General features: G+C 44.8%; 2 protein-coding genes across 5 annotated transcripts in view; one reads left to right on the plus strand and one right to left on the minus strand.

The window, feature by feature from the left end:
* The window catches only part of zc3h3 (zinc finger CCCH-type containing 3), a 47,505-nt gene extending 47,229 nt beyond the window's left edge, over positions 1-276 (minus strand). Inside the window, exon 1 of the mRNA XM_086144349.1 lies at positions 201-276. Coding sequence (XP_086000475.1) covers positions 201-246 — 46 coding nt within the window. The 5' untranslated portion in view covers positions 247-276. The remainder of the gene's footprint in view (positions 1-200) is intronic.
* A 1,125-nt stretch (positions 277-1,401) lies between these two features.
* Positions 1,402-10,467, plus strand: cyldl (cylindromatosis (turban tumor syndrome), like). 4 transcript variants are annotated; one of them, XM_086144298.1, is made up of 15 exons: positions 1,402-1,519; positions 3,007-3,435; positions 4,486-4,773; positions 4,973-5,051; positions 5,163-5,338; positions 5,583-5,739; positions 5,819-5,987; positions 6,546-6,656; positions 7,328-7,419; positions 7,527-7,590; positions 7,723-7,855; positions 8,108-8,216; positions 9,274-9,392; positions 9,552-9,780; positions 9,879-10,467. In XM_086144298.1, exons 1-15 carry the CDS (start codon positions 1,403-1,405, stop codon positions 10,061-10,063), a joined length of 2,457 nt encoding a protein of 818 aa, XP_086000424.1. In that variant the 5' UTR covers position 1,402; the 3' UTR covers positions 10,064-10,467. The 4 variants fall into 4 exon arrangements, with proteins under 4 accessions (XP_086000424.1, XP_086000433.1, XP_086000448.1 ...); XM_086144307.1 differs by having other exon boundaries at positions 5,846-5,987; XM_086144322.1 differs by lacking the exon at positions 1,402-1,519 and adding an exon at positions 1,600-1,713.
* Positions 10,468-19,237: the final 8,770 nt, after the last annotated feature.

Consider the following 19,237-nt stretch of genomic DNA (forward strand, 5'->3'; position numbering starts at 1 on the left):
GCGTCCCAGTGAGCCATGTGAGGAGGCGTTTTAGCCGGATGCTAATGCCACTGCTAACCTTCGCAACCCTGAGGTCAAAATATCACGGAAAAACGCTCTTTGCGACGCCTCGGGACTCACGGCGCGACATAGCCTAGTCGAGTTTCACCACCCGGTCGCCGCAATCCAAACCGCCGACTTGAAATAGAGAGAAAACTCACTTTGAAGAAGGGCGATTTGCCTTTGCAGGGCTTCTCTCTCCTCCATGTTTACAACTGGCTTCTGACGTCATCGAGCCGCGACGGAGGGAGGCGGAAGTGAAGGGTCTGCGTCACAAACCAAGATTTCCCTCATTGCAGTCTTACAGGCTGGGATTTAGAATCACATCGCTATCTGTCAGGTTAAAAGGCTGCTTTACTGGAATAAATAATAAAGAGCGAATTGAAAAGGGGAAAAATATTCAGGATACACACTGGGGCACTTGTGGCCCCCTGTCCAACTCCTCTTCTTCTCATTGCAAGGCAAGGGTCCCGATATCCTGGCCCGTTGTATCGGTGCGTCTACTTGTCTTACAGCAGGACTCCCATGTATTGGTTATAGTGAGTCCCTTTTATACAAAGAAATAAACAATACAGGGATTAGGAAGTACATGTTGCACACAAAACAAGTGGCGGAACAGATAAAAATGGAATGTGCATCAGTAACTATCTTCAAAGCTGTTGCAGAACCTTAAGAACATCAAGTGTGTTACAGGGAGTGTGTTACATTGGAGAGAAGAGGGAAAAGTACAGGGAAATCACAAAAATAGAATGGTCACAGAAAAGATAATAACATAATATGCATAATATATTTATTGTCTTGTCTTTACTCACCCGTTTCTCTGCTCCTAACACCCCATCAAACTATGTGGCGATCCCACTGCACAACCATCCTCCATTGAAGGATTAGAGGAACTTTTACTGTCAAAATTTGTACCCAGGTCCAGTTCAAGCCATAAAAAAATAAATAAATAGAAGAGCAAAAAAAAAAAAAAATGGGAGCAAAATGTGAACATGTAAGCAAGAAGAGCGACAATTTAGTCGGGCTGAATTTAGCCCTGTTGGCACTAAATTTACCTGTGAAGCAAAGAAGTAGTTTTGTATTATTGCAAGTATGATCGTGAAATATTGCATCTAGAAATGGAATTAGATGTTTGAAAAATATAATTGTCAATCAAAGTGTTTATTGACAATCAGTTGTTGGTGTTTTTGTATATCAGTTGAAATCAAACTAATTTAGAAATATCAAAGAGAATGAGGATTAATTTGAAAACAATTCCAGACGAAAGGAAACACGAGAGAAATACATTATTTAAGAGTTTATTCAGTTTTCCCTCTGGTGCGTCTTGCTCCCTTTAAGACCGACCGAAGGGGTAACTTTCCCCATGTGTGCAAATCAACATCCAGCTGACTGTCATCCCGTTTTGAAATCGGCGAATCTCCGAATTACCGAAGAGTTTCATGTCGACGACAAGCCCGTTCGGAGGGACCAATCTCTGCCGGTAGGTCGCTGTAAAAAATAATTATTTAAAAGTCGGGAATTAGCCGTGCGTCTGCGCGTTGGGGCCGCTTGCGGGGGAACCGCCGAGCGGAGTGAAATTAAAAGGGGAAGTGAAAGTTAGCGAGGCCGTCAGTCGGAGGCGCAGGGAAGGCTAACACGGATCCGTACCGTCGAAGTGACTCCGCGGGCTGAGGGGTAAACGGCGACCTCGCGGAAAACGGTTTATCGGGGACGGAAAAAGACATTTTATGTCTTTTTGAGTTGTGTTTAAATACCTCGTAAAACACGTCGCGGTTTTTCTTCCTGCTAGCTTAGTCCTGCTAGCCGGCTAACAACAACAAGCTCGTGGTTACTTCAAGATACCCTTGATATTATTTAGAAATAAATATCAACAATAAATACAATCGGCTGAGATAGTAATGAATGATTACATTTAAAATAGTAAGTAAATAACAAAATCGGTGTCAGGGAATTTCCTGTTATTACACCGCTCTCTTCCGGGGTCGGCAGCCAATCACCTGCCTCCATCTAACCCTCTCCTCTGCAGCCTCTTCTCTCACACCAACTAACCTCCTGTCCTCTTTCCATCCATCCATCCATCCATCCATCCATCCATTTCCTCTTTGGTCTTCCTGTAGGCCTCCTGCCCGGCAGCTCCAACCTTAGCATCCTTCTATCCAGATCTTCACCGTCCCTAGTCTGCAAACTTTTACCTCCTGATCATCCAACACGTGAAACTTTCCAACCTGTTTGCACACATTTCTTCACGTCTTTCCACCGTCTCCGTTGCTCTGGACCCTAAGTATTTGAAATCCTCCACCTTCTTTATTTACGTTCCTCGTAACCTCACCGTTTCACCTTGGTATCGCTCCAGCATACCTCCATCCTTCCAGAATGTTCTCAACCTGCTCCCTGCTCACGCTGTCAGTGTTTAAAAACATAAAACTGGACATTGATTAATTGTTTATAACAAATTTATCATTTTTATTTGCCTTTTTTTTTGTCAAAATCAACTTTGTCAATACTGCCACATGTTCACACATACAGAACATTTAAATAGGGTTACTTTAAGACCCATGGTGCTAAAGTACAAAAATTAAAATAATTTATGGAAACAGTGACACGTAATGCTGAGGTAGATATTGTATGGTTTGATTTTTAAAGTGACAGGAGTGCTTAGGTACAGTTGCAAAAAATGAAAAGTAATAGCAGTATGAAAATTTACAGTAGTCTCCATTAAAAACTAAAAAATAACAATTCGTCCGTTGAGGTTTTGATTTGATTTATATAATTTTATTTACTATGACCCTGCCCATAACTTCCTGGTTGCACCTGATTGGAGGGATGCGCCCATCAATCATGTTTTCAGTCTTGAGAAAATGTTTTAAAAATTTGTGTTCTAATCAGATCTCACGTTGCTTCCTCTGACACATCTGGATAAATCACGTTTGGATGACTATGTGTGTGTGTGTGTGTGTGTGTACACAGTGTCCTGCTCCACTTCCCAGCCTGACCATGTCAGAAAAACAGTACTTCATCATCACCAGGACGTCACGGTACAGTGGGCCTCTTAAGGCAGGCAGCCTGTGCTACACCTGCGAGCCGGGAGCCTCCAAGTCCCTCCGGGCCGTCATCCCGCTGGGCCAAAATTTGGGGAGCAGCTACAGCGTCGACCCGCACACCTTGAGCGCCATCACGGCCGATGAAGCGGGGCTGCTGCTGCCGTTGGACGCCTCCGAGAGGCTGCAGCTCCGAGACGGGGAGGCTCTTCCGGCGGCGCTCAAGCTCCACCGTGGCGCAGAGGTGACGGTGGACAGGGAGGGCAGGAGGCTGAACGGAGTGGTCCGTTACATCGGAAGTATCACTCCTTCTGTCAAGGATCCCATTTCTGGGGTTTTCTTTGGAATCGAGCTGCAGGTGCGACCTTGGAGTTTGAAGTGATTTTTCTTGTTTTAATTAACTCCGCAGTTTGGCCGTGCGGTCCGTTGACGATGGAAAGGTGGATACTTTCAGTCCTGCCTGTTAGCTTAGCACAGGGAGTGAAAAAAGCTAGCCCATTTCACCTTCTGACCCGTCAACAGCGTCCGGTACGGTTGTGAAATTGTGAGATGCCACTTTTTTGACAAAAAATTCCAGCCTCTCTGGACAGAGTTCCCTCAGTGACATCATTGTGACGTCACTCATACCTCAGTCAGTGGCTGCAGGTCACAGAGTCGCTCGGTGTCCATCGTGACCACATGTGAACCCCAGCTTGTTGGCAAGCTAACTGATTTCAAAATGAACGTGGGTCCTGTAAACGTCAAATCAACGTCGAGAACAAAAACCTTGGGGTTCAGTTTTAGCGTGCGTTTGTCGACCTTTGACACAGAAAGGCTACCGCCTTCATTGGCTACCGTTCGTTGTGCTAAGCTAACCCGAGGCTGCATGTGCAGAAGTAACTATCTAGCATTTCCATATCTGTCCAGGAAAGTCTTCGGTATGTTTCCTGTCATATTTTCCCAATGTGGCTTGTGTTCTTACAGAATGCCAATTCATAACTGTATGCAGCACTACAGAAGATACTTATTCTCATGATCGTAACAAAAGTGTTTGAAGACCCTTGGTAACCTTGATCAGGTACTTGGAGGGAAGAAGGCTAATGTCATTCTGTGGTTTCCTCCAACATCCTTTCATCAAGTCGGGAAGAATGTCCACCCGTCTTCGCTGGCCATCGTGCCTCCGCAGACGGGGGGAGCAGTCATCCGCTGGGTCTTGGTAGCGCTCGGAGCTGTTTTGCTATCACGCCATGGCTAACACATGTAGGCTAGCTGAGGTTGAGATCAAAAATATGTGGATCGAACGGTTTCCAGTGCAGTCCCCCTAGTGGTCGTAGCGTGTATTACACCCAGGGATTTGAGTGAAGTGCGGAGTTCGGCAGTAAACCAGAAATCAGACCCAGCATGTTTATTGTTTGACATGTGCTTGCAGGGGGAAGACCGGGGGAAGGGCAACACAGACGGCTCCTACCAAGAGGTCTTCTACTTCCGCTGCGAGAGGGGCTGCGGCGTCTTTGTACCGTTCCCCATGGTGCGGCAGCGGAAACGCCGCCACTGCTCATCGTCCGCGGCACCCGAATCAGCTGTGGCGACGGCGGCAGAGATGGACGAACTGGCGCCCGGCGACAGAGTCACCTACCTTGCCAACAGCTACTGCCGGCACGGGATGGTGGTGGAAGTGCTGGAAAGGGACGGCGGCCACTTCGTCCGCATCTCCACGGTGGGGAAGAAACACCTTCTCAAAATAAAAGCAATAACCTGTAGAATGACCGTCTGAATGCATCACTAAAAATACGTATGCAAATATCTTGTTTTACCCCCTCTCTTTTCCAGATTAATGAAATAATTCTACCTAAGTTTTTAAGTTGATACTTTTGTGATACTCCAGCCACTCATAATTTTATCGCTTTTAATTCCAGGACACCGACGAGAACGGGAAGCGGGGCGGGGAGGTGGAGCTTCCCCTGCACATGGTGTTCAAGGGAGAGGTTCCTGCAGGTGGCAGAATTTTGTTTCTGTAGAAATCCACACAGATATACAAGATGTACTGATGTTTTCAATCATTGAAAGGTCAGGAAGAAGTAAAATAATATCCTCCTCGCCCGTCAGGGCCGGGAAAAATGGACGCCCGACCCCCGTCGGCGATGGATCCGCACGGCGACACCCTCTACCTGGACCTGAACTCGTTGGTGGAGGTGACGCTGGCAGCCGGGAACTCGTACGGGATCATCCGCTGGATCGGGAAGCTGCCCGACCGCCAGGAGTTGATGGCGGGACTTGAGCTGGTGAGGAATTCTGAAATAAACTGAAATAAACGCAACTCTCGTCTTGTTCCAGGACGTCCATGAAATGGTTTGTTTGGGTTGGTCACCTGTGTCCTTGCAATTGGAAAAGTGTTTTTTTTTTTTTTTTTTTTTTTAAGCTAACGGAGGAAACAACCACGCACGCACACATCCGACGCCAATGTCACTGGCTAACAGGCCCCATAGTGAAGTTAATGTAACGCTGTGTTTTCGTGCTGCGCTGCAGGAGGAGGAGCGAGGCGTGAGCGACGGCACGCTGAAGAGCGAGCGCTACTTCCAATGCCCCCCTAAGAAGGCTCTGTTTGTCAGGATGAGCTCCTGCAGACCAGATTCCCGCTTCACTCCGGCTTGCGAAAGCGAGGCAACCCAAGCTGCAGGTCCAGGTGGGTCCAAAATGCCAAATGTCGAATTTATGTTTTGTTTTTTTTGTTTTTTTATGCTGACCATGAAAGTTTAATCCAGTGAACTTGTCACGTGGCGTTGCCCCAGAGGAAGCGGGGGAGTTCTCGTCCGGGAGAACGGACCCCACGCCCCCCGTCGGCTCGGAGCAGGTCAGACAGGTCCTGGTGGGGCGGATGAAGGGCATCCAGGGCCACTGCAACTCCTGCTACATGGACGCCGCCCTCTTCAGGTAGGAGGAACAAGCGCCACTCCGCCCCAACCAAACTCCATTCAAAAAACTGTTGTTTTTAAAGTAGTTAGCCCGTCCTTTCCCCAAGGCAGAAAAATACTGATCCGTAAGAGTCGGCATCCTAATGTGGTCCCATCGGCATAATTTTCACCCTTTCATTGCTTTTGAAGTCTTTATGAAGCTGCTGTTTGTTACATTTCAGCCCAGATTAAATTAAAATGACCCTCAAAGTCTGCGGTGGCGGGGAGGTAGAGCAGTCATCTTTAGACGTGTGTCAACGTGGTGTTGAGCAAGACGCTGAACCCCTAATAAAGCCAAAATTATTATTATTAAAATTTACAATTCCGTTGGGTTTCTCTTAGCGCTCCTCAATCGCATTATCGATGGTCAAGAAGTGATCACAGATTTGGCAGGTAGTTGAATTTGCTAGTTAGAAAAGAAAGAGTAGAAAAGTGTCCGGGAATCCAGTCAGATAAATTCGATTCCCTACATTTAATCCCAGGTTGTTGTTTTTTTTTTTTTGTTTTACCCTTGTTTTCCTCCCCTTGGCTCCGCCAGCCTGTTCTCCTGCTCCTCGGTCCTCGACTCCATGCTGTTCAAATCCACCGAGCCGCAGGACGCCCCCATCCAGAGGACCCTGCTACATGACATCGTCAACCCGCTCCGCAGGTGTGTGTGTGTGTGTGTGTGTTTATGTGTGACCTGTCAATCAAGGGGGGGGGATTACTCTGGTGCTATTTAAAAAAAAAAAAATAGATGGAGAGTCTTATTGTGTGAAGGGCAGCTCTGGCGGAAGTAGATTTGTTAGAGAAAATAGTTCTTTGTTTATTCACAAGTTGTGTTCTCAGGGGAAAAAAAAAAAAATCAATATATTAAATTATTTGGACAAAGCCCCAACATCGTTTTCAAAAATCCTTGTTTGAAGTCACAAAAGTGTTTTATTTATTAATTTTTTAAATCTCTAGACACTCAACGGCAGTGACGTATTACTATCAATAAACTGGGATTTCAAAATAAAGGCATGCATGAAGAAGTGATGTGTTGATCGCAGTTTCTTATTAATCATGTAATAATAGTGAAAAAAGTACTCCTGTATTGGGAGCAACGGCTATATATAGATATAGTGATTACATGTGTCAGTATAACATATAAGTATGTTAGACTGGTGCAAGACATGTATGCTTGCAGTGAAACAGTGGTGCGATGTGCTGTAGGTATAGCTCAAAGTGGAGGTTGATTCGCTGTGGCGACCCCTGAAGGGAAAAGCCAAAAGGAAAAGACCAAGATCATTATATTTGTTTTTGGTTGTATTTTGAGACGACGGCGCGCTGTGTGTTCAGTCAGGGCTTCGTGGAGGGCCACCACATCATGAAGCTCCGCCAGCAGCTGCAGAACCACGGCTACAGCCACTCCTTCACCACGGATGAGAAGGGTCAGTCCGGCACCTGGAGGTCCCCGGGGGTCCGACGGGGTTTCTATTCCGCCCCCCCAAACCACCCGATTTGCGTGGCGAAACAAAATAGACGTGTTGTCTTCCAGACCCCGAGGAGTTCCTGTCCATCATCATGCACCATATCCTGGCCCTGGACCCCCTCCTCAAACTGTGAGCCGCCACCACTACCGTCTTTTCTTTAAGGAGCTTTTATTTTGGAATAAGTCAGTAGTCTCCTGTCACTTTTTGATGTCCGTCCTCATCCTTTTAAATAAAGTTCTTTCAAAAATGCCGCCGCCGCAGTTCAGCTGGCGGGAAAGTGCAGGAGAGCTACTGCTACCAGATCTTCCTGGACCAGAACCACAGCCTGGTGCTGCCGACGGTGCAGCAGCTGCTGGAGCATTCCTTCCATAGCTCGGGGCTGAAGCTGGCCGAGGTCAGAATCAGAGGCAACACACACACACACAGACACACACACACACACCAGGTCGGGTCAGAAAAAGAGTTTAGATAGCAGTAGAATAAATCCGATGTGAGGAGGAAGTGAAAGTCCGATATGTTCCTCAGGAAGTTGAGTGATGAAACTCCCCTGGTGTGTGTTAGTGTGTTTGTGTGTGTGTGTGTGGTACCAGCTATGTCCTTTAGGTGGCAGTGTGTGTCTTCATTGACCTTATCTCCCCTGCATCAGGTCCCGTCCTGCCTCATCCTCCAGATGCCTCGCTTCGGCAAGAAGTTCAAGATGTTCGACAAGATCATTCCATCCTTGGAGCTGGACGTCACCGACCTGCTGTGTGAGGGTATGCGCGCGCACACACACACACACACACTCACACACACACACGACACTCGCACACAAACGGAAAGACATGCCATGGAGAACACACACACACCGGACAAGCATATTCATACAGTGTATATTCATACACAGCATGGAGAACATACACACATGCTTGTGCATACTCTCAGATATAACATGGAGAGCACACACACACAGAAAAGACATGCATACACACACACACACGCGCACAAACGGAAGACATCCATGCTGACAAACCTTTGAGAACAAACACACATGCATACATACACACACACACACACACACCCATACATGTAATAGCAGATGTATGCACACATACATATTCATACACACACATAGACACACAGCATGCAGAATACACACACACATAATTACAGAACAGGTATATATCACACACATTGAAGACATGCATACAGACACACACAGCAGATATATGTATACACACAAAGACACACACACACAGATGAGACTGAGCAGCTGTATTCATACATACACACACTAATACATACTCTCAGACACGTCATGGAGAACACACACATATAAACACACACAGAATAGGTATTTACATCCACACACACATACACAGAAGGCATGTATACTGACACACACACACGGAGCAGATATATGCATACACACACTCATACATAATAGACAGATGTATACACACAAAGGGACACACACAGAAGAGAAAGAACAGCTGTATTCGTACACACACACACACACACGCACACAGAGCTGGCAGACAGACGCACTTACACTAACAGGATAGAAACACACACACAGATACACGTGACAGTATACACACACACATAATAGACATGTACTCACATAAGAGGCAGAACAGCTGTACTCATACACACACACACACACATTCAAAACTGACAGACCTGTCATGGAGGACATACACACTTACACAAATGGGAAGTTGCGCCCACACACACAGATACACGTGACAATATAAACACACACACACACATTGCAGAAAATAACAGCCCAGTGAGCAGAAGGTGGTGTGTGTGTGTGTGTGTGTGTTTCAGGCCCTCAGCAGTGTGTGCTCTGCGGCGGCCTGGCCCAGCTGGAATGCCCCGACTGTTTCAAAGACTCCGTTTTCAGCCCGACGGGTTTCAAGGTGTTCTGCTCCACCTGCTCCTCCCAGGTGTGTGTGTGTGTGTGTGTGTGTGTGTGTGTCGGGGCCTCGGCGGGGGGCCGTCGATCCGCCGAACCCCCGATTTCGCGGCTCCGAAATCCCCGTGAATGCCCCGATGCTAATTTTCGCCGCTAACGGGCAAGCTAAGCTCCGCCCCCTTCCGTCCAGGTCCACGCCCACCCCCAGCGCCGCCTCCACTCCCCGGTCGCCCTGGACATCCCCGAGGGTTTCGGGCAGCGGCAAGCCGGCGGCGGCGGCGGCGGGCTGTCCCTCACGCGGGACAAGCTGGAGCTGTTCGCCGTGCTCTGCATCGAGACCAGCCACTACGTGTCCTTCATCAGACACGGGCCCGACGCCAGCGACTGGATCTTCTTCGACAGCATGGCGGACAGGGAGGGTGAGTGTCGCCCGCGGTTACCGCCGTCCCTCGCCGCTTGAAAAATAAAATAAAAAAAATAAAAATAAAAAAAATTCTGAGCCGCCGCGTGCTTCCAGGGGAGTCGGACGGCTACAACATCCCCGAGGTCCGGGAGTGCCCGGAGGTGGACCGCTACCTCGCCATGCCCCCGGCCGAGCTGGCCAATCAGGCGCCACGGGACATGGCGGGCGTTTCCAAACGCCTGTTTTGCGACGCCTACATGTACCTGTACCAGAACACCAGCCTGAGCCTCTACCGCTGACAGGAGAACGCCGCCTCGACCCCGGTCAGGTGACCCCCGCCGAAGTGGGCGGAGCCAGTGACGCGGTCGATGATGTCACCCAGAGGTACAGGAAGCGGCGACGTGAAGTTAAAAAACGTCGATTAGTTTCGCGGGATCGGCTCATCCCAGAGGGGATTATAATCCCGTCGTACCGGAATTATGTCACCGAGCGCAAAGGTCGCTGGGAACAACCTTGTCATTTTCAGTCTCCTCGGCTTTTCGTCCGATCATTTCCAGGCTTTTTCAGAATTCCAAGACGGTTTCCTCTGATTAGTTCCTTTTTTTTTTTTTTATAATTAAATAAATTGAAGCCATAAGATAATAAAAGAGTGTTATTTAAGGAAAATGTCCGAAATGTTTTATAAAATAAAACAGATATTTTGTTAAGTATGAGATTTAGAAAATCATATTTTTTTCTTCTAAAGCACATTTACATTTTACTTATTTTTTTGCTTGTAACTGAAAATAATGGTTGTAGACCTAATATTGGTTGGGTCATTGGAAACCCTTGATTGTTCTTGAATGTTTGGAGAAAAAAAAAATGCACTCACACACACACACACACACACTCTTCGGGGGAAATATTTTTTTAAGGCTAGAATTATTTATACGGATCATGGTTTTTATTTAGAGGCCTTTTTGTACATAGAAAGAAAAATCTAAGCGTGAAAAGGTTCCAGTTTAAAAAAACTACTTTAACCTGGAGAATAAATCTGCTCAAACCCGCCTAATCTGAGCTTTTTTTTCCATTTGGTGTTCCTGACAGAACATGTGTAGGTGATGAAGATGTCCACTTACAGCTGTAATAGCACCAATGCTAGGTTGGGATGTCTTTGTTTTTCCCTCCATATTTGTAGTTTTCCCTCCATGTTTGTTGTCCATTCACCGTGAATGGACGTCCAATGGAATGGATGGAGGCTCAGGACGTCTCAGACAGGAAGTAGCTCCCGCTAATTACCAGGATAATGATTGAGAGACTTAGAGAATTAATATCATGGGTGCGGCATTCACGACTTGGACTTCAAGTTCACATCAAAGAGACGTCGCGTCATCGATGGAGAGACTCCTAAAAGACATCAAAGAGACGTCGATCTGAGACGTGGACTTAGCATCAAAGAGATGTTGAGTCAACGACAGACTTCAAATAACATCTGAGACGTCGAGTTGGTGATTGAGACTTCTAATTAACATCAAAGAGACATTGAGTTAACAATTGGGAGACTTTTAATTAACATCAGACGTCGCATTTACAATGGAGACCTCTAATTATCATCAAAGAGACATTGAATGAATGACTGACAGACTTCTAATTAACATCAAACACATTTAGTTAACAATTGACAGAGTTCTAATTAACATCAAAGAGACAGTGAGACTTCTAATTAACATCAAAGAAACACTGCATTAATGATTGACACTTCTAATTGACATCAAAGAGACATTAAGTTAACGACTGGGAGACTTCTAATTAACATCAGACGTCACATTTTCGGCTGAGACCTCTAATTATCATCAAAGACACATTCAGTTAACGACTGGGACACACCTAATTAACATCAAAGAGACTTCAAATAACGTCCAATCAACAACAGCTGTTAGTATTAAACGTCAAATTGATATTAGATGTTAAAATTAACATCAGAGGGAGGTTGAATTAATAAAAATAATTAATTTTAAATGTGGGATTAACGTCAGAAGCATGGAGTAAATCATTTGGAGGGATGTTCAATTGAGATGAGATGAGAACAACTTTATTCATCCCAAAGGAAATTGTGCCAGAGTTTCAAGTAAAAAACATAACAGTAATAGATAATAGTAGAAAGGAGGAAGATTAACGACGAGAAGAATATGTAATTAATATCGAGACCTTGAATTAATATTTCAGACGCTGAAGTCGTCAATTTCAGAGATTTAAAAAAACGACGGGGACGACGGGCGTTTTAATTGTTGACCGACGCAAAATAATTCCGACGCGATTCACCGTCATCGGAACCCAAAGTCGTGTTTTGGTTCTTCATCGGCCCAAAGGCGACACCGACGTGGGGCGTGGAGTCCGACCCGAACTGACCAATCAGATCATCGATTGACAGATTCTAAGGGGGGGGTGTTCCCCTTCGCCGGGCCGTGATTGGACGATCTCCGCTCGCTGTCGCCCGAAGTCCCAATTTAATTTACGTCCGTGTGACCTGCTCAGCATTTCCCAGAATATTCATCAGCTTAAAACACCCCGCGTCTGTGTGTGTGTGTGTGTGTGTGTGTGTGTGCGCACACTGCAGTTAAACTGCTCCTCTCTTTGTCAAATGAAAGGCGTTGAAGAAAAGAAGCGTTTTGGGTTTTTTTGTGGTTTGAAATCGGAAGGAATCTCGACCAGAAGTGAAATGAAAATGAGAGAAAGGATTCTCCAGAAAATTAGAAAAAAATGTCTCTCCGTCTGTCAGGAAGCCACCAATAGAAGTTTCCTTCCTTCCTTCCTTCTTTCCTTCCTTCCTTCCTTCCTTCCTTCCTCATATCAAGTTAAAATCCCTGAAAAGGGAAAAAACACTGAAGGTGTCATTTGGATTCTCGTCGTGGCTTCAGGTGTGACGGAGCATGTCTAACAACAAATCTACGTGTGTGTGTGTGTGTGTGTGTTAATGATGATGAATGCGAGGCGTCGAGCCTTCAATTACCTGACGGGGTGAGGAGGAGGAGGAGGAGGAGAGGAAGAGCGTGATTCTCCTCCTTCATCCAATTAGTCTCTGCAGCAACAGAAAGGCTTGGTTCTCTGACGGAGCAGATCCAGGACCAGGAGCAGGACCTGGTCCGGCCTCGGATCCATCCTCAGGTCCTCAAAATCGAGGGAGGATCTCCATCCATCAATAGCAAGGGTAGCTGTCAATCACTAGATCAGCTGTCAATCATTAGGTCTGCTGTCAATCACAAGGGCAGCTGTCAATCACTGGGGGGACTTTCACAGGCAACTGTCAATCATAAGTGTCAGCTGTCAATCACAGGATCAGCTGTCAATCATTGGCTCAGCTGTCAATCACAAAAGGGCAGCTGTCAATCACAGGATCAGCTGTCAATCATTGGCTCAGCTGTCAATCACAAAAGGGCAGCTGTCAATCACAGGATCAGCTGTCAATCACAGGATCAGCTGTCAATCAAGGCTCAGCTGTCATACACCAGCCACTGTCAATCACAAGGTCAGCTGTCCATCCCAGGCTCAGCTGTCAATCACAAGGTCAGCTGTCAATCACCGGATCAGCTGTCAATCAAGGCTCAGCTGTCAATCACAGGCAACTGTCAATCACAAGGGCAGCTGTCAATCATATGGGCAAAAACCAGGACAACAGAAATCCGAGTCCGGCCAAGTAAAACAGGAAGTAAGTTGGACTGAGGGAAGGAGGGAAATTCGCAGAAATTCAAAGTAATCAGAAAACCGCTTCATGTTGGAAGTAAAGGCGGCCCGCCGTGACAACAGGAAGTCAAAGTAAACCTGGAGAGGAAGTGCGGCGTCGGCTGCTCTCAGCACCTGAGGATGAGGATGAAAATGATGAGGAGGAGGAGGGGGTAGGTTTTTCATCCTCGCCGCTAACGAGAGGCGTCTCGCTCCGGAAGTCTCCCGCCATTCGGCGTAGAGATAACGCCGTCGCGCCGTGATTTAATTACTAATATGAGCTTTAAATTGAATTTATATCTCTTGCGGGAAAATTGGAAAGAGCGAGAAAAATAGCAGGAGGAGGAGAAGCGGAAATTTATCTTAATACCATATTTCTTGCTGATTAATTATCATTGTTATTGTTATCATTAACGTTATTTATTATCATTTTCTTTGCATTATTTATTGTTATTATCATTATTACCATTTATTTACTATCAGAATTTTTCTTTAAATACTGCAATAAATTAGTCAACGCAAGATTTATTTGTGTTCGATGCAATTGTTATTTCGAAAACCCGCATCACGAGTGTGTGTTTATTCTTCTCTGCAGGTTCTCCGTCGTCCTCCCCACGTCCACAAACTGTCAATGATTGACAGCTGAGCAATCCAGGTTAAGCCCCGCCTCCTGCCCCAGTCTCAGCTGTGATTGGCCGCCCTGCACACCACAGGTAATAAGTGGACTTTATATATACATATATATATATATGTGTGTGTGTGTGTGTGTGTGTGTATATAAGAAGAAAAATTATCTGAGTGCAGCAGGTGGAACGCGATTTAAAAAAAGAATAAATAAATATTGTAGGTCGACGCTTCGTGACCTTTTGGATTTTCCAGATAAAATATGATCTTATACACAAAGGTGCATAAAGTCAGCATTCAGCGAAGTTTAAGCTTTCAATTTCCCCGCAAGGGTGATTTCGCTGAAAAGCCCCGAGCTGGTTTTCCAGCGCCGCCGCCATCTCTTCCCGCCGTTTCCCATCACGCTCGTCCTCCTCTTCATCACGCGGAAAAAAAAGACATTTTCCTGACATTTCGGTTCCAAGCGGTCACGACGTCGGTGCGGAGGCGTTCGGGGAACTCGGAGGATGATGATGGCGAGGGTTTCTACGGTAACGCGGTTCGCTTGAATCTGGGTCCTCTTTTAAAAAACATAGCAGGGAAAAAGCTTCATCCCCCAAACCATCTGTGGCCCCCTAGTGGCCACGTCGCGCAACTGCACCCCTGAGGTGAAAATCCGGGAATCAGACCGGTTTCCGACGGTCGGGTTTCGGGTTGAGGAGGAAATGTCGGAAATGCCTCTGCGGAGATCGGAGAGCTGCGGAGGTGGAGGAGGGTCGGAGGACAACGTTTCGAGGAAGAGGTGCTGATGGAAACGGATGGAGCTGCCAGAGGAGGACGATTACGCCTCGCCGTAATTTGATCAGCAGGAGTTCAAACGTCACGCCCTCAAATATCAAATGTCCTGACTCTGCCGTATTACTCAGGTCTGACGGCAGTGTGTGCATGTATATGTGTGTGTGTGTGTGTGTGTGTGTGTGTGAGAGAAAAGTCGGGGTCGCCTGAAGGTTATTGTCTCTTGCGTTTCAAACAAACGTCACCTGAGAGTGACCGGGGGGCAAAAAGTAGTGTGTGTGATCTGTTCAGCGCGCACACACACACACACACACACACAAACAAACATGGGCAGTGGATGAGTGTGCATCTATGTGTGTGTTTGGGCGTGTTGGAAGGAAGGCCAAAAACATGAAAAACCTTGGAATTCCTCTATTACATGTTAATTTAATTTTATTTTATTTCAGCAATGAGAAGGAGCTCCAACCCACACCCATTATTTTTATGTATCCTATTTTAGTGAAAACAACATGATTCATTATTGTTATTCTGTATTACAATTATTATTATAATGCTATTGTTATACTCTTTTGCTATCTTTTAAATGTCTCTATTTATATTTATACCCATATTTATTGATACTGTAAGTCTTCCATGGGGATCAATAAGTATAGCTTATCTTATTATTGCTATTATTATTAGTAGTAGTAGTATTATATACAAATATTTATTTAGCTGTTAGACTAAAGAAAAATCACTGTGTGTCTCTGCAGGGGTCCGTATTCTTGCCCAAAGGTCCGGACTGGATACGTGACTGTTCCGGGCCGCCGTCCTGGTCATGCCGTGCAGCTGCAGACAGCAGGCGTCCGAGCGAAACACACACACACACACACACACACACACACACACACACATACACCAGATCCCACAGGAATGCGGCGTGAGAGTCGGCTGGGCTCCACGCGGGGACGGATCTGCGCAGGACGTCCCGGGCGGAGGTCAAAGGTCACACATGTCTCGCAGCAGAACCGCATGGCAGGAGCAGAAGGTTTATTCCTGGTTATTATCATTATTTTGATTTTTTTTACATTTATTCATCATTATTGTTCTTTAAAAAGATACTTTTATTCCCTACGATTATTATTATCATTACAGTGTTTTTTTTTTTTTTTTACATTTATTCTTTATAATTTCTTTATTTTCATTTTGTTTACATTGATTCCCTGTTATTTTCTTTTTATATTTATTCCTCTTTTTTTATCAACAACTAATCTCTATTGTTATCATTTAATTTTTTTTATTCTCATTTTTTAAATAATTTTATTACATTTTTTTCATGAATCCTTGTGTTCTTTATTATATTTTAATTATGTTTTTCACAAAGTTCGTCAGCCACGTCCCGAGTTGCAGGGCCTTCGGGCCCAAGGAGGCACCAGAGATGAACCAAGGAGGTAAAGAGAACGAGGCAAAATCTCTTCTTTTCATTTGAAAGTGTTAAATTTGCAGATTTTTTTTCCATTCATTCATAATTTTTCAACGTTTATTCCCTATTATTATTATTATTATTGTGTTTTTACATATATTTCCTTTTTTTGTCATTTATTCTGTTAGGATTATTATCATCTTTTTTAATGCTTATTTGGCTTTTATTTTTATTTTTCCATATATATTCCCTGTTATTATTATTTTCATTTTGACCATTTTTTTAACATTTATTCATCATTATAATTTTTTTTAAAAATACATTTATTCCCTACGGTTATTATTATTATCATTTCTTTGTTTGATTTTTTTTTTTACATTGATTCCCTATCATTTTCTTTTTATATTTATTCTTCATTTTTCATTTTTATTTTTTCAACAACTATTCCCGATTGTTATCATTTCATATTTTTCATTTCTTCCTTATTTTTTTGGATAATTAGGTAAAATGGTAATAAGAACAAGAAAAAATCTCTTCTTTTCCTTTTAAAGGGTTAAAATTGCATATGCATATGCATTTGTTTTCCATTCATTTATATTTTTTCAACAGTTAGTCCCTATTATTATTACTTTGTTGTTTTTTTTTTCGTGTTTTCCCTGAATTTTTAAAAAAGCCATACTTTTATTGTGGAAAAAAAAACACTTCTGTCGTTGATAGAACAAATGTATGAAAAAAAGGGAATTTGAATATTTTGAATATTTTTCTGAATTATTTGCAAATATTTTTGGTCTTAAAATGCTGAAATTGTTAGAAAAAAGTATTACAGACGAGAAACTTAGCAGAAGAAGAGATGACGGGGAGTCCTTGAGTTTCCGCCATATTGTGAACCGAGGCCGTGAGGGGTGGTTGACGTAGCAACCGGACGCCGACCATATTTGTTCCCGCTTCATTATGGCGGCAAGCCACAGCAGAGGAATAAAACCTGCACAGAGAACGGACGACCCGAGGCCGGCCTTCGAAACGTCTGAATCACGCGGCGCGATTCGGACCGAGTATTGAGCCGTTGTTATACTTCAAGACGATGACGCAGCGTACTTCTTTTTTCCCCGTTGCCTCCGCGCACTTCAACGCTTGCATGAGGAATGAACACCTTTGACGTGTTTACCGAGCGATTGGCTTTTATTAGCATCGTAAAACCTCCACGTCGCTGAAAAGTTCAATTTAATAATGACACCGCCGTGTAGCTACGGCGATTGCGGCACAAAAACAAACAAAAAAAAAAATCACTGTCGCTTCGGGATTGTTTTCGTTGTTCCACCCATAAAAAAAAAAAAAAAAAGGAGTTGTTGTGCTAATGCGCTAACTACATCCAATGGGATATTAGCGTCTAAACTTTGATGTATCCTCGCCACCTGGTACGACCCGAAAGAGAGAATTTTTCAAACAGGAAGTATTTCGGAGGTTGTCCTCAAATGGGGACGACTGCTGTACCAAAAAAGAAAAAATTACAATTTTTAATGTATTTGCTTCAAGAGCCCTGTAGCATCACATGTAGCATTAGCTTACAACTAGATACTTCCTTGTTTTGCTTTTTGGATAGTTTTTTGGGCAAAACTAAAAACTACAACCGTTTTCGACGATAAAATCTGCCGCAGATGGACACCACGGTGCTTACCTTCTGCTACCAATAGGGGGCGCTGCACTCCAAAGTTGGTCCGTGCTTCTTAAAGTTCTTTTCTTTAAGTATCATTAGCATAAATGAGGAAATTCATTAGGAAGTAGTTTCACTAAATACAGTCCTCATATAGGGACAAGATTTGATTCCTTATATATATATATATATATATATATATGCTAATATCTGTAGTTTCGTGACTGACAAATGCATTTGCGTTTTAATACAGGTAGCATTGATGATGCAGACTGACACAAGCAGGCTAGTAAGCTAATGACAAGCTACGAATGACAATAATATGTACCCATTATTGGGATCATTATTTTGAAATTACCCCCCAATACACCAAATTAGTCCTTATATGAGGACATGGACTTTCAAAGAGACCATTGTTTGTGCAAGCTAGTTAGTAAGCTAATGATGAGCTACAGATGATGGTACAGAGATACCCATTTTAGGGATAATTGTTTTAAAATGATCCTCCCAAAACACCAAATCAGTCATCGTATGAGGACGTGGACCTTCATTCTAGGAAACTCTGAGCTGATGTCCTCGGACGGAGACCATCATTTGGTGTGTGCTAGCTAGTTAGCTCATGACAAGCTACGAATGGTGCTAAGAGATACACATTTTCGGGATAATTGTTTTAAAATGGTCCCAAAACAGCAAGTCAGTCCTCATATGAGGACATGGACCTTTATCTTACTCTTTATCAAACTCTGACCTGATGTCCTCGAACAGAGACCATTGCTAACGCAAAGCTAGTTTGTTGGCTCATGACAAACTACAAATAGGTCCCCATTTGAGGACATTGGCATTAGAGAACCTCCCCGGACCCCGAGTGACGCTAAAAACTTTTGTACGGCGGCGCGGACTTCCTGTCCTCATATGAGGACAACCCCCCTCCCCACTCCACATGGTATGGTCCAGAAGGTCCAGGAAACAGCTCCTCACGGCAGGTTCTCCCCGTCACGTCTCTGCATCCTCCTCACTTCCTGTTGGGAGTGGACGCGGACCTCCCCTCCCGCAACGAGCGGACCCGCACACACGCGCACAATCCGTCACGCGTGCCCCACGCTGCACCCGCAGCGGTCGTGGGTTTCCCCCGAGGGGCGGGGGGGGGGAGTGGGAGGAGGAGGAGGAGGCGGGGCCAGACGCGCGGAGTGATTTTAATACTTGTGTGTGTGTGTGTGTGTGAGTGTGTGAGTGTTTTTTATTTTATTTTTTTTATTTTTTTTCCCGCCCTCTCATATGGTTTCCGGTTCCTGACGGACTTCACAAAGTGTCCAGAGATCCGGG

Source organism: Fistularia commersonii, chromosome 1 (assembly GCF_037954325.1).
Source record: "Fistularia commersonii isolate RoL2024-O1a breed Wild chromosome 1, RoL_Fcom_v1.0, whole genome shotgun sequence".
Classification (NCBI taxonomy): domain Eukaryota; kingdom Metazoa; phylum Chordata; class Actinopteri; order Syngnathiformes; family Fistulariidae; genus Fistularia; species Fistularia commersonii.

Coding starts and splice junctions, on each gene's coding strand:
- cyldl (XM_086144298.1), top strand. CDS start 1,403: ATGTGTGCAAATCAACATCCAGCTGACTGTCATCCCGTTTTGAAATCG. Junction 5,740..5,818: donor AACCCAAGCTGCAGGTCCAG/GTGGGTCCAAAA, acceptor AGTTTAATCCAG/TGAACTTGTCACGTGGCGTT. Junction 9,781..9,878: donor CAGCATGGCGGACAGGGAGG/GTGAGTGTCGCC, acceptor GCGTGCTTCCAG/GGGAGTCGGACGGCTACAAC.